Genomic DNA, 15,954 nt, shown 5'->3' with positions numbered 1-15,954 from the left:
GTCTCTAATAGCCTCAATTTTCTGATCGAAAAAGTTCATAAAGTCATTGCTGCTAAGATTGGAGGGATAAGTTGAAAACTCTGATGATTGTTTTTTTAGTTAATTTATCCACAGTACTAAATAGAAATTTTGGGTTATGTCTGTTTTGTTCAATTAGTTTTGAGAAAAGGGCAGATCTAGCAGAAGCAAGAGCTTGCTTATACTGAAGAAAGCAGTTTTTCCATGCAGGATGAAATACTTCTAGCTTTATTGACCGCCATTTTGCTCTAATTTTCTAGGCCTTCAGGGCTCGGGTGGTGTCGTTGTACCATGGAGTGTGGTTTTTCCGACTAGGGTTTCTTCTTTTAAGGGGGAAACAACATCAAGAGGGTAAGGGTTAGTGGGTTAGTCAGTTGGTCCAGTGCAGCTTCAGCATTTTCATCAGCCTTTCCTTCAGTGGAGAGGAATGACTCTGGAAGCATATTTATAAACTTTGGAATAACCTCAGGGTTTACTGATTGGCTGTAGTAATGTCTAGGCTCTGATACAGGTGGATTGGATGCCTTAATATTGAACGTAATGAGGAAATGATCTGATAGTATAGGGTTATGAGGTGCGACGGTAAGATTTACCACACTAATACCATGGGATAGAACTAAGTCTAAGGTATGGCCATGGTAGTGAGTAGGCTCACAAACATTCTGTACAAAACCAATAGAATCAATAATAGAGGCAAAAGCTGTTCCTAGGGGGTCACCGTTTTTATCCACATGTTGAAATCACCAACAATTATGACCTTATCTGCTGAAATTGCAAGGTGTGATAAAAACTCCAAATTCCCTTAAAAAATCTGAATAAGGCCCAGGTGGACTAGTAGACTATTTAACAATTAGTGTAAGGCCATGGGTAAGTGCTTTGTTTCTGTTGTGTTTCTGTAGCATTTGAAAAGTTCTGGAGACAGCCAGCCGACAAGGATTCAGCCTTTAACTTGATTATTCCTTGGAAGAATAAGAACGGCGTTTACTCCCATTTGCAATACAGCATTGGTTATTTATCGCTTTTAAAACTGTCTGGACAGCTAGCAATCTTCCCTCCAACCCAAAATATCTGTACCACTCCTCTCTCTGACTCCCATACCTTTTTTTTTCTCCTCCTCTCACACTTTGCACCACCCCCTCTCTCTACACCTACAGACGCCTTCCCAGTCCAAAAGTATATCAATGGGCATGCAGCTGAAATCCTCTACGGAAAGCAACCTCACAGCGATCTCATCTATGATCAGTCGGCACTGTTGTGCTTCACTTCGAGGGCTTATTTCGCTCTTACAGATTGTTTCCAGCCCAAACCACTGCAAAGAACTCCATAGCAACCACCTAGCAACCACCAAGAGCTCCATAGCAACCACCTAGCAACACACTAGCAACCCCATAGAACTCCATAGCAACCACCTAGCAACCGCCTGGCAACACCCTAGCAGTCACCTAGAACGCCTTAGCAACTGCCAAGAACACCATATCAACTACTTAGCAACACCCTAGCAACCAAGCAAAACACTAGCAACCATCTAGAACTCCATAGCAACCACTTAGCAACACCTTAGCAACTGCCTAGACCTCCATAGCAACCACCTGGCAACCAGTGAAGCAATGCTAACACTGATTTGCTCAAATCTCCTTGTTTTAGTGAGAATACGAGCTGCTGCATTTTGAATTAGCTGGAGCCCTTTCAGAGAGGAATTTGCACAGACAAAAGACAAAAGACCATTGCAGTAATCTAATCTTGAAGTAACAAAAGCCTGAACTAGCTTTTCTGCATCGTGTAAGGACAGTATTTTCCGAATTTTATAGATATTTCCCAAGTGATAAACCCTAGAGATGTTTTTAATATGTATATCAAATGCAAGATCTGGGTCAAAGGTAACACCAAGATCTTTGATTACAGCACTTGAAGTAATGGAGATTCCATCAATGTTAAGCATATAGTCAGATAATTTGCATCTCAGGGACCTGGGCCCCACTACCATTATCTCGGTGTTATCTGAGTTTAGCAAGAGAAATGGGTCATCCATTCCTTTATGTCTATAAGAGAGGCTTTGATCTTTGACAGCTGGACAACTTCATCAGGCTTTACTCATAGATACAACTGGGTGTCATCTGCAGAGCAGTGGAAATTAATGCCATTTTTGCGAATAACTTGTCCCAGGGGGAGCATATAAAGAGAGAAGAGCAAAGGCCCAAGCACAGACCCTTGTGGTACTCCATATCTAACCCTGGATTGATAAGAGGAATCATCATTAAAATGCACAAATTGATATCGGTCTGATAGGTATGATCTGAACCAAGAGAGTACCTGTCCACGGAGGCCTAAAAGATTTTCAAGTCTATCCAGAACAATGAGGTGATCAACTGTGCCAAATGCTGCAGTTAAGTCGAAAAGCACAAGTACAGAGATGCAACCATTGTCTGAAGCGAGGAGTAGGTCATTGAGTACTTTGACCAGGGCTGTTTCAGTGCTGTGAGAGGGTCTAAAACCAGATTGAAAAACTTCCAATATATGAATGGAGTGCAACAATGAACCAAGTTGTTTTGAAATGGCCTTTTCTAGTATTTTAGAAAGAAACGGGAGGTTTGAGATAGGCCTGTAGTTAGGTCATTCACATCCAAGTTTGGCTTCTTAAGAAAGAGTTTGATGACTGCAAGTTTAAGAGTCTGTGGTATGTGTCCAGATGCTAAAGATGCATTGGCAATATGTAACATTGGTGTTCCAGTCACTGGTAATAGCTCCCTGAAAAGCTTCGTAGGGATAGGCTCTAGAAGACAAGTAGAAGATTTTGAGGAATGAACTATGGCATTAAACTCCATGAGATCTTTTGGAGCAAAAGAGTTCAGATAGGCCGTCCGTCTTTCTGAAGATTCTTCTGAAGATTTTTCATCCATGTGTTGAGCGGATGGAAGGGCAGTCCCTATATGAGGGGTGGTAGGAGAACTTTGAATCTTGTCCCTGATCAAATTGTTGATTGTAGCCTGTGGAATATTGTCCCACTCCTCTGCAATAGCTGTATGAAGTTGTTGGATATTGGTGGGAATTGGAACATGCTGTCATATGCACCGGTCCAGAGCATCCCAAACATGCTCAATGGGTGACATGTCTGGTGAGTATGCAGGCCATGGAAGAACTGGGACATTTTCAGCTTCGAGGAATTGTGTACAGATCCTTGTAACATGGGGCCGTGCATTGTCATGCTGAAACATGAGGCGATGGCGGTGGATGAATGGCACAGCAATGGGCCTCAGGATCTCATCACGATATCTCTGAGCATCCAAATTGCTATGGATATGCCTGCTCATACCAACACCCCACCACCACCTCTGTTCACAACGCTGACATCAGGAAACCGCTCACCCACCTGACGGCATACACGCTGCCTGCCATCTGCCCTGTACAGCTGAAAGCGTGATCCATCAGTGAAGAGGACCGTTCTCCAGCGTGCCAGTGGCCATCGAAGGTGAGCTCTTGCCCACTCACGTTGATTGTGACACCAAACTGCAGACAAATCAAGACCTTGGTGAGGACGTGACAGTTTGTGTAGAAATTCTACAGTTGTGTAAACCAACTGTTTCATCAGCTGTCCGTGTGGCTGGCCTCAGACGATCCCGTGGTGAAGAAGTCGGATGTGGCGGTCCTGCTCTGGCGTGGTTACACGTGGTCTGCGGTTGTGACGCCTGTTGGACAAACTTCCAAAATCTCTGAAACGATGCTGGAGGCGGTTTATGGTGGAGAAATGAGCGCCCATTACTCTGGCATTCCTGCATTCCTGCAGTCAGCATGCTAATGATCTCTTAACTCCTGAGGCATCTGTGACATGGTGTTGAACAACAAAAAACTCAAGGCCACTTTAAGGTGGCCTTTTATTGGCCCCATCATAAGGAACACCTGTGTAGTGATCATGGCTTTTAATCAGAATCTTGATATGCCACACCTGTGCAGGAGATGAATTGTCTTGACAAAGGGGAAACGCTAGCTAACAGTGATATAAGGGTCAAAGACAAGACGTGTAAATTTGGTGTCCGAAGGCCATTCATTTAACATAAAAAGATAAGTATGTATAAATATAATATTGAATCACTCAACTCTTACCCTGCGTTTGACCCAGAAATATTTGTGTTGCAAACTATTAAATTAAGGGAGTTATTGAGCTCTAAAGTGTTAAAATGTCCTTCAGTGTAACTGAAGTGTAACAGTGTCCAGGTTAAAATTCTAATGACAAAAGTGTTTTTAATATGTAGTTCATCCTAAAAATATAAATGTACACCCATGGCATAATTGTGTTAGTGTTTGCAACAATATAGAATAATGGGCGGCATACTGTATCTAAATAATATTTATATTAAACTTGAATAACTTTTGTCCAGACTTTTACGCTTTATCGATGTCATTCAGTATAACAAAGGTAAAAAGCCATTTTAAAGCATATCACATGATGGTAATCATGTAACTGTGTGACATCACAAAGAAGACCCATTGAAGACCCTCTATCATTGTGATGAGGTGAGTAAATCTCTGAAATATTTGATGATTTCACCTTTTCACCCTCTAGTAACCTTTGTAACAAAAACGCATGTCCTTCAGTACAACACAGAAAACATAATTTTAATGTTATTATTTTATAAAAAGCTATATTAAATATGAAAAGTAAGGATAATCTTTATAGTTCAAGGTCATTACTTTATATAGGTGGCCAAGGAACTGCCTGTTAAATATGTTTATGTATGAAATCTGTCCTTCAGTATCACTCTTTTGTCCTTCAGCACAACAAAAGTTTCATGTTATACCACAATGTCACCCGTTATGCTGAATAACAGTAGCTTTGTTATCCCATGTTTTCATTAGTTTACAACATTTAGCTAATCATGCAATTCATATTTACTTGTATGAATACAGAATATGATCATTTTAAACTATTTTATGGCATTTTAAGGTATTTCAAGGCACATTATCTTTATACTGTAGATGCCATTGTCTAATAAGAAGAGGGCTGCATGGCACAGACAAAAGATTAATGCAGATCCAGTTGCTAGGGAGGAAAGACTAGCCAGAAGAAAAGCAAGGTATTATTTTCATGGTTTCATGCTACTGTCAGCAACAGAATAGCATATAATAGGATATAAAGCTGGGTGGATAACACTTAACATTAAGTTGCAGTTAATGCAAATTACACTCTAGTTAATGTTTTATTGCACTGCAGTTAAGGTATAAGTAATGGATTATATTAGTTAATATAATATTACACACCCACAATTAAGGATTAAAAATGGATTATGAATTATATTAGTTAATAGCTACTTCACATTTGGGGCACTTTATGAAAAATCGAGACTGTACAGGTTTGAACTGAAGCAGTTTGATGGGCATTTTATGTAGCTATTTTGTGTAGGTATCTTGAAACTGCATTTGTGTACCTGCATTAAATAGAAATTTACCAGTAACAGTGTAACAATGCATAATTACAACATTAACTATCATGTAATAATCGTGTAATAATGCAACTTAATGCAACGTAAAGTGTTGCCGCAGGCTCAAATTATAGTAAAGTGATTATTATTAACATTAGCAATGAAATAGTAACAAAACATGTTTTAGAGAGAAAGGGAGAGGGAGTTGATTTAACTTTTAAACTTTGATTAAGTGTTATCATTGTATAGCCTACTATTAATAGACTACTAATAACATTTAATGGATGCAAATCTTATTCTGTGCCAGTGTTGTAACTATTAAAGGGGAATTACACTTTATAACACTTCTGCTTCTCATGACTGATATTGTCCTTCTAATGAATGTGTCGCCCTTCATTTTTCGATTAGTTATTTCATTTTAAATGTCTAACGTTAGAAACAAATACTTATTTTTTTTTAGCGCAAGTCTACATAGTAGTACGGTTTCCGATTTTTTCTTCTTCGATTTTGTTTCGCAGCAAAATCGTGACGCGAAGCAAAACATTCCATTAACTTAGCGTTGAAATTGAATAAACTAACGTCTGCTAGCTTTTGTTTGATGCAATATCGGTGTAATAATGAGGTGCATTGTTATAATGCCCCCGTTAAATTTGCCTTGAAATCACTTTTTTCGTAGTTTTCCATGTGATGCAACTTTGTGCCAGACATGGCTGGATGTAATCAGACACCCCAACATAACAGCCGAAGAAGTTCGCAAACGAGGACTAAGGGTATGCAGCGAGTACTTTGCAGGCACCGACTACCAAAGCAACCGTCTGAAGCCTGGAGCTGTACCCACCGTTTTCCCATCGTTGGTCGAACTGCTCGAGGTAGGTACTATGCGGGCTGGCTAACGCTATCGCGTCTGTCTGTGATAGATAGGATGTCTACCACCAGTTGCCATTTGTCCTGGGAATAGCCTGTGGTTCCTCAATCTCGGCCCGCTCCTGACTCGCTCTCGCACGATCAGCCTGCACATTAATTATAGTTAATTATTACAGATTTAGGTACTGTACAGCATTGTATAACAATATTTTTGCATTATTTTTAAATCTGATATCAATGTTTCATCTTAAACCTTCATAAGGGGCTCATTTATATGCTTTACAATGGACAAAAAGCATTATATAACTTTTTGGAGAGATTTTGGATATGTTTCTGGACCCCTAGGTATTTTAGACCACAGTACTGACAGAAAGCTAGTAATTACCGCTTGAAAATGATGCGACAGTGAGTTTCTTCAGTCAAACAGTTGATCTGTAGTGAAATACATGATTATGTTGTGATTTACAGCAATGTATAATTTAGACATTTTGGATAAATTTGGAGTCACTGGGTACGCTGCTTACTTTTTGATTCATAGACCTTTAGTAGTTCTGCGTATCCACCCTTTGATTTGACTTGTGGTCAAGGAGTTTATGATCCAGGGACATACATACTTTAACCCACTATATATTTGCAATCTCTCAGTATTTCATTGAAAACTAAAAAACTTTTTCCTAGACAATTGCATTTGTGGTACTTTAGTTTATATTCATAATTTAGGAAGAACTAATCTAAGTTAGTATTGCAAATGGTACAAATGTCTTTCATTTAAACCATTTTTCAAGTCTCTGTGATGCTCACATCTGGAGTTATAAAGCTTTAAATAGGGTACCCCTTAAATAGGCAAGGATTTGCCAGATTTTGCATGTGTGCTAAGGGTGTTAATGCCACCATTTGCTTGTGCTTTTAAAGAAGATAGGCCAGTGAGCACAAGCCTGAATACAGATGGAATGTTGAGGAGGAGTTGAAATCTCAGTTGACATGTTTTGACATAAAAGACTAGGTTAGCTCAATTCAACCCTAATTCAGGTTAGGTTTTTACTTTCATATAGCCTGTCTATATCCTAGCTGGCTAGAAAACTTTCATGTTGCAAGCAAATCTAGCCAGTTAACCGAACGTCTCGATGGTATATCATAATACAGTTTATACGTTCAATGGAAGATTTCCATCCCTTCAGACGTTTACATACCGTCTGTATTCAATCATGTGCTTGCTGGGAGACAAACTATAAATACAAGCACACCATATGGCACATTGTTAAATATAGGAACGTTAAATGGAGCATTTTAAAACAAGGACAAGTTTTTAAGTTTATCCTGAACAAACATAATTAATTAGCTAGATACCAGCAGCACATTAGAAATTATAAGGATAATTATCGTCCATATTTAAAAGTTGAATAATGCCACACGGATGGTGGTCACAGATGTAGGCCTAGATTGATCGCAATGGATCACACAGAACTGAGAGAAGTCAAATTAAATTGAGCATTTTAAAACAATTAGGCCTACAACATTTTAAAGTAAGCACAAGTTTGAAAAAGTTTATGCAGAACAAATGCAATTTAGACCCCAGATAAATACCAAAAGTGAAAAACAAGTCAACAGCACATTAAGTGATGGCTAACGAGTATTATTGTCTGTATTTAAAAGTCAAAGTCCCACAGATGGTGATTGGCACGGATGCAGATAATTTGATGGCATGTACTTGGTCACAGATCAGTCAAAAAGACAGGATGGTGCAGGATTGGAAAAGAACACGACAATGTAGGCCAGCCAGTCTCAGCATTGTAAAACCAAATAGGCAATGTCACTCTGAAGGAAGAAAGAGTGAGAAGGGGAGAATGCAACAGAAAGAGAGGACACATTATTATGAAAGCCTGAAGAATGGTCAACAATCAAGTAGCCTGGACGAGCTGAACATGTCGGGTAGACGTGTAGGCTGTAAAAAATACAAGAAGTAAAGAACCCAAAATCACGATAGGATGTTATGCAGACCCTTAAAGAAACTCCCACAAAGGGTTGAGCTTGTTATTAATGGGGGCAGATGCCTGTCTTGTCCGGGGGGTCTTCGGCTGAATGGTGGGACTGAAGCCAAGTGGTCATGTATCGCGTTTGGATCCCATTGGGATAAAGGAGGCGCATAAAGTTTGATCAACATCAGAGCAGATACTCATGAGTATTTTCGTTCGAGTTGGTGAAATGATCAGATTCATGTGGCTAAATCTGCGCTCGCATTCTGCAGAGCTGCATGAAATTAATTTTGTGCAGTTGACTAAGGCCCTAAGCTCGCTGAGAACATGCCGGCCATCACAGTCAAGGAAATCTCTATAAGAATTCATCATGGACGTGTGCGGAAGCCTGAATTGCCCGCAGAGATTTTAGATTTCCCGCTTTCCGAATCTGGCCAGTTATCACTTTCTATAATGTCGCTGATCAAAGCAGTATAGTCGGACTCTGATTGCGCTTGAATTGCTGAGCGTTTAAAAGAAGTAGTGGTAAAGATCCAATGCTTCAGACTATTTACCAGACTTGCAAGGAACTGCTGCAGATGAATGCTGACAATTTTGGCATTAGCGCCTAACAAGACAACTCCGGATTGGAGCAATTTTTTAAAATATTAAAAATAACTGCCAGTGCGCTCTTATAGCACTACACCCCTGGCAGTACACCAATATGGAACCATCTGCATTTGTTATGTTTCTCCATTCATTCATTCGGGTTACTCTTTTAATTTGTCACCTGTATGTATATGTACTGTGTGTATATATATATATATATATATATATATATATATATATATAGATACTATACTAAAAGAAACATAGAAAGTGTGTGTGTGTGTATATATATATATATATACACACACACACACTTCTATGCTCTTTTAGTATAAGCACTAACACTAATCAAGCACTAATAAATATACAGTGAGCTTGATATGTTTGGGACAAAGACATTTTTTTTTTTTCTCTATACTTCACAATTTTAAATTTGTAATCAAATAATTCCCGTGCTTAAAGTTATTTGTCATGAGGCATCCCAGTAGACGGGGGCAGCAGAGGGAAGTTCATCCTAGAGAGTGCACCAGCGAAGAAGCCTGTGCCACACCTGTGCCTCATTTTGGGACTCGTTAGTCAGAGTATTTAAACTCTGCCTTTTTTGTGTTTCTTTGCTTGGTCTTGATGTTCTGTGGACATTCTATGCAGTTTTCTGTAGCGCCCTGTTTTCAGTATTTGCAAATTCTCAGTTTCTAAGAGCCTTCTCTGTTTTCTTTGTTCCTTGTGAGTGCATTTTATTTTCCCAAGTAAAGCCTCAGTTTGAACTCTTTTGCCTTGTCTCTTGAATTGGGTCCAACCATCTCAGTGAATTGTTCCACTATTATATTATTGTATTGTATTGTATTATATTAACTGTTCAGCAGATAAGGACAGGGTGTATATTACATCACCAGGTTCTCAGCATCCTCTCTGATGATGCTCTGCCAGGCCTGTACTGCAGCCATCTTCAACCTCTGCCTGTTTTGGGGGCTAGTTTCCTGGAGTTTTATCTTCAGCACATGTTCAATCGGATTCAGATTGGGTGAAGTCATTCAAGGCCAGTCAAGAAGTTTCCAGTTTTTGGCTTTGAAAAACTCCTTTGTAGCTATAACAGTATATTTCTGAACATTGTCTTGCTGTAGGATGAAGCACCGTTTTGAATCATTTGTTTAAACTTATGCAGAGAGGATTTTCTGTATGCTTTAGAATTCATTCTGCTGCTAATATCAGCAGTGCCAGCCATACCTGTCCAAACTATAAACCACCATGTTTAACAGATGAGGGGTGCATTGGATCTTGGACAGTCCCTGACCATTCTATTTTTGCAGCTAACTAGTAGTTTGCATCTTGCAGTGTAGCCTCTGTGGTTCTATTTATGAAATATTATGTGGACATTAGCCACTGACACATCCAAGTCCGCCTCCTGAAGATTGTTTATGATGTAGGACAGGTGTTTTGGGGTTTTCTTCATTATGGTGAGAATTTTTTGGTCACCAACTGTAGAGGTCTTCCTTGGCCTACCAGACCACTTGCTATTACTGAGCTCACCAGTGCCCTATTTCTTCTTTATGATCTTCCAAACAGTTCATTTTTGGTAAGAATAAGTCTCTGAATGGTTTTCCTGAACCTCAAATGGCTTCTTTGACCTTCATTAGCACAACTCTGGTCCTCGTGTTGACAAACACCAATAACAGACTCCAAAGGCAATCAAAAACCTAGAATCAGGACTAGATACAGAAAGCTCTCATACATCTTTGCACTAAGAAAGAAGTTAAACTCATCTTACGAATCAGAAACAGCTGTGAAGCCATCCTAAAATGGGGGGCTATGTATAAAAAGTACTGTAATTTCTACATGATGAAACCAAAATGCATAAAATACCCTATAATAAATGCTGAGAATGTGCACTGTAAACACGTGTGAATTTCTTGATTACAAATCTAATAAGTAAAAATGTCTTTGTCCCAAACGTTATGGAGCTCACTGTATAAGTAAAAAGCGTGTATTTTGCCTTGCTACTAGCTATGTATCCAGAGCAGAGCATTTCCCAAACCTAACATTTATAACAGCACACCTAATCTTTGCTTGCAGAAATGCACGGTTAGTGGCTGAAATACACAGGCCTACATTTGCACACACATAATACATTAGCTACCTAAAGCACATATTTGTGACTGGTACAGAAGCTTAATAAACATACCAAGCATAATCACAATAATAAAATATTTTGTGAGCCTAAAACCTGGAAGATGACTGAAATGCTAATACAAACAAAATGATATTACATAGTAACACAAGTTTGTAAGTCTAAAACCATTTAGACTCACAAGTCCTGAAGAGGATCCAAGCTGTCTTTGAATGCTGCTGCTTCTGCTTTTGAGTCAAAGCTCTCCAGTTCAGAGTGACGGTCGCTATCACTTGCTTCTGTCACTCTCCAGTTTCTTCAGTACTTTCTTCAAAGTCTTCTTCTTATGCTGGCTTGCCATGATTTGGCTTTTGCAAGCACACACCGATGAACAAAGCCCTTATAAACAATAGATGGCGCGTGCACAAAACTTTACCTCGTGTGTTCTGCAAAACCATCCTCCTGCAAGTTGCTGGTTACACAATAGAATATCTTATATCTTGATTATTTCAGCTAGAAGGCAGTGGAAAACTAATTTTAAGAGCTGCGGAAATGATCTTGAAGAATGAGTCTGTCACGTGACTACAATATATAACAGGGTTTCCAGCAAAGGCCAGAGGTAGATCCTAGAAAGGTTCTATTTTAACAAATAGGAGCTTGCTTTCAGTTGATTTACTCAGCACTTGAATGTCTGATTGAGATATTTTTTTCACCGTTTGTAAAGTATGAAGTTTCTTATTTAGAAAGATGCAAAAAAAAGATGAGTGAATTTACATAAACAGAAATGCTTGTTTTAGGTGTTCCTGAAAAGGCATTCACCACAATAGAAAATAATGAATCACCTTTTCCTACCCTATGTACAAAGAGTGGAGTCATTTGTTTTGGCTTAGGGGGGTAATTTGTTTTCGTAAATCCCAGTACAGAATAATTAGCAGTTGTTTTGTTGCAGACACTTTTCGATTATAACCTGGAGTGTTTCAAGCTACCTTTGGGTGAACAGACTGCCTTGCTATTTATTTTATCTCTAGTGGTTTTACCGATCAAGACAGGTTTTTTACATCCAAGTGTAAAGAGTCTAAGCTTTACAAGAGTATATGGGTTATAGTGCTGCACCTTGAATCAATGACCAATGAAAGCAATGATTTAAGACAATGTTATTGTTAGACACCAGCATCCAATTTCATGGCCATTGGGCTTTAAAAGTTTAACTTGAAATTCCATGCGAGTTCCCTGACAGCACAGCAGTGTAAGGCCGACGAAGGCACTCTGCCGCGCCTCGACTGTGGAAGGTAGCTGCAATGTAGTGTGGAGGTAGTTTGCTCACTGGGAAGATGCCCCTACATCACTTACCATGGAAACTGATTTGTGTCCGAATTATCAAAGAAAATATACTTTTTACATCCATTTGTGTCAAAATTATCAAGCAAAACATTTCTGATTGAGAGCAAGGAAAAAATGCAAAAAGATTAAATTACAATTAGAATACAATTCTATAAGCTATAAGACCTCTGAGGCTCTACAAGACCTTGATAACTCTGCTTTGGGTCTTTAGAAGCATGCAGTGGTATGATGTATAGAAAGAATAACATTATCCTGAAAACACACAATGAGATGCTTACTCTGTGGCAGGACCTTACAGATGTAGTCAGATGCCAGCACACAACCTTCACTGCCCACCATGTCCAAGTATCCACACATCATCATTATCCCAAGGAAAACTGTATATGTGAAGGGAAAAAACATATTAAACACTTATACACACACAAACACACTCATGCACACAAACAAACAGGTAAATTTTTTCTAATTTCAGAAGTATTTGATGTTTTACACATTTAACCCACAAAAATGAATCATTACATTAAACCATACATGTACCAATTAAATTATCCAATTACTGTACGAAGCTCAATAAAATTGGTTGAACAATATTTAGACTGACTAAAAGGTATAACTAAAATAATGGCAATAATGTAACTGCATTTCACAAGATGTCTCTTATTTTTGATAATCTTCAACTACAAAATGTGAAATTTTAGACAAAATGCTGTCTTGGAGAACGAGATTCTTGCCTTTTGTCTCAGTCAACACAGTATTGTTCTTTAGAAATTAATATATTTGTTACACCTTATAGCTGATTATACCAAATAGCATATTGTGCAATCCAACTGCATTGGCCTGGTAGTTTTCTATTAGATAAAAAGCGAATGCACATGCACATACATAAACATGTATACGTATGTTTATGATTCAAGAAAGAAATTGCTTACTACTGATATGTACTGTACATTATTGAGATTATGCATACTATGTACATACTATGAAATTCTGTAAAAAGCACTCAGGGGGGAGTCTGTGCATTTGGAGATAATGGTGTGAAGCAGCAACACACAGAGCTCCCAATATTCTGAAACGACAGCCATATTTAACTCCAGAACAAACTAACATCTATTGAAGAATCAAATGACCTAATGATACAAAACACACTGACCAGCCACTTTATTAGGTACACCTATCAGAACAGAACTGCCTCCAGAACAGACTGAATTCTTTGTGGCATGGATTTAACAAGATCCTGAAAACATTCATGTTGCCTTGATAGCATCATGCAGTTCCTGCCGAATATTTAGTGGGCTTGCTTCCGGCAACGGAGGACAACAAATAACCTTAAGGAGGTGAGGATGTGCCATAGCTAGCTAGCTATATAGTTTGCCAAGTTTTACTCATGACACTTTTAGGATATGACTAATCCCTGGAACATAATCGCTACTGATTGCTGATCCCCGACTGTATATGTAATGCTACGGTGCGCCGTGGGTCTGGACGGTTTCGTGCTTCTTCTGAGCTATGTGCCCTCACGGAAATGCATTGAGGCTGAGCACAGTGCCAGTTGGAATTTGAAGCAAGCCCACACAGTTCCTTTAGGAATTGTAACCTTTCTAGTCATACTGCAAACCTCCCCTTCCATCTCATTTCAAAGGTACTCTGTTGGATTGAGATCTGGATTGTGTGTTGGATTGTGTTCAAATGGTATTACGGGGCCTAGTGTGTACCACGAAAACATTCCCCACACCACCACCAGCCGGGATGACCCTACCATCTGTATGTCTCAGCAGAATAGTTTTTCCAATCTTACAGTTTTGGTGATCACCTGCCCACTATAGCCTCATCTTACTGTTCTTATCTGACAGGAGTGGAATCTGCTACTGTAGCCCACCCACTTCAAGTTTGAAGTGTTGTGCATTCCCTTCTACAGACCACTGTTGTACACAGCTGTTATTTGAGCATTTGTGGCCTTTCTGTTAGCTGCCAATTGTCCTCTGACCTCTCTCATTAACAAGGTATTTTTGGCTCCAGAACTGCTACTCACTGGATGTTTTTTATCACTCCATTCTCTGTGAATTCTACGGACTGTAGTGCCTAAAAATCCCAGGAGGGCTGCTGCTTTTAAGATGCTGGAACCACCAAGGCGCCAACAATCATACCACGGTCAAAGTTGCTTAGATCACACATCTTTCCCATTGTAATGTTTGTACAAACATCAGAGAGCTATTGAAGCAACCACGTCTCAACACTACAATTTATTCAGTTGACCATTGCTACTATTTTAGACATGGTCATGACTTGTGCAAAATTTGATTGTCATAACAAATCAGGCAAGAGATGTTTCATAGAATAACCGTGGTGAGAGAGAATGAGGGAGGGGGGGACAAAGGTGTTAAGCCAGGCTAGGAAAAATGTATGGTTGACATTGTTGACATTCCCTCAAAGGAGAGTAGATACAGATATTCTCTACATACATATTTGAATACATTTGAATAAATTAGTATATTTTTCTATTAATTCGTTGCTGTTTTTTGTTGCTTTTCGAAAAGACACTTCAACAATAAAATACCCAGTACATGCTTGTATACCTTAAGAATAAAATAATCATAACCCAGTCAGACATGATATCATTTATTTTATCTCATCTCAAATAAATACACTTCCAATAAATAAGTCAATTATACATTAATATGGCTATTCTTCTGCAATTTTAGTTATAGTAAGCTTCCCCTCATTTTGTAGTTCCAGCAACTTGTTGAGAATAATGTTGTATAGCTCCTGATTGTCCTTCTCCTTTTTAATTTTTTCTATTTCCAGCAGCAGCTTCTGTTTCTGGAGTTGTAAAACTTCTTTTTGTAACTCCAACACGTCCTCCCAAATATTTGGCCTAACCTCAGATGGTCTGCGCTGTTTTCTGAAACACACACGGGGCTTCTGATAAATGTTATGCATCATTTGACTAACCACAGGCTTATCCTATTAGGCTAAGTATGCTAAATATTGGGTGTCGTAGTGGTTCAGACGAAACTTAGCCTACTTTTTTGTTCTTAACTGTTCTTCAGTCTTTCCATGCGCTGCTCTCTTCCACATATTGCGTGTGCCTACAGAGGAGAGTCCATAGGCAACCTATTTTCATCATGCAATGAATGGTTTCCTATGGCTTTAATCACATAAGAACTTAGTAACCTCTTCCACTAAATGGCAGTAACGCCTTAAGTTTAAAGCTACAAACATCGCGTGTCGACGCGTCACTTCACGTCGCCTGGCTGCTTGGGGGCGTGTCAAAAAAATATGTGGTGGGCGCTGGTGGGTGTTACGAAGTCCTGCTGAAAATGTGTTCCTGTTCATGCAACGGGTATGAATATAGGGTTGCATCACAATATACTTTGTCTAATAAGCTTGCAAAGGAGTGGAATAACCAGAATAAAATTAACATTACTCTCCAAGTATAACTGACTTAATTTTGTTTAATTAAGTTTTTGGGTTAGGGCTAGTGGAGTTAGTGCCAAGTTAACAAGCTAGCTATCTATCGTATATCAAACCGGATAATTCGCCACCGATTTAAAATCCAGATAACATCACAATATATCATAAACCCGCAATGGACCGCAACAAGAAGCTAGTAATAGTTGCTCTCTACCTTGTATAACACCAGGAATGCAGCTAC

General features: G+C 39.0%; 1 protein-coding gene across 1 annotated transcript in view; it reads right to left on the bottom strand.

Moving 5' to 3' along the window:
* The window catches only part of LOC135233741 (uncharacterized), a 90,922-nt gene that overhangs the window by 68,518 nt on the left and 6,450 nt on the right, over positions 1 to 15,954 (bottom strand). The window contains exon 2 of the mRNA XM_064297569.1: positions 12,581 to 12,679. Coding sequence (XP_064153639.1) covers positions 12,581 to 12,679 — 99 coding nt within the window. The remainder of the gene's footprint in view (positions 1 to 12,580; positions 12,680 to 15,954) is intronic.

The sequence above is a fragment of the Anguilla rostrata genome, chromosome 10 (assembly GCF_018555375.3).
Source record: "Anguilla rostrata isolate EN2019 chromosome 10, ASM1855537v3, whole genome shotgun sequence".
In the NCBI taxonomy this organism is placed as follows: Eukaryota; Metazoa; Chordata; class Actinopteri; order Anguilliformes; family Anguillidae; genus Anguilla; species Anguilla rostrata.
The sequence above is the reverse complement of the archived record's forward strand: the minus strand, read 5'-3'. Positions and strand labels throughout refer to the sequence as shown.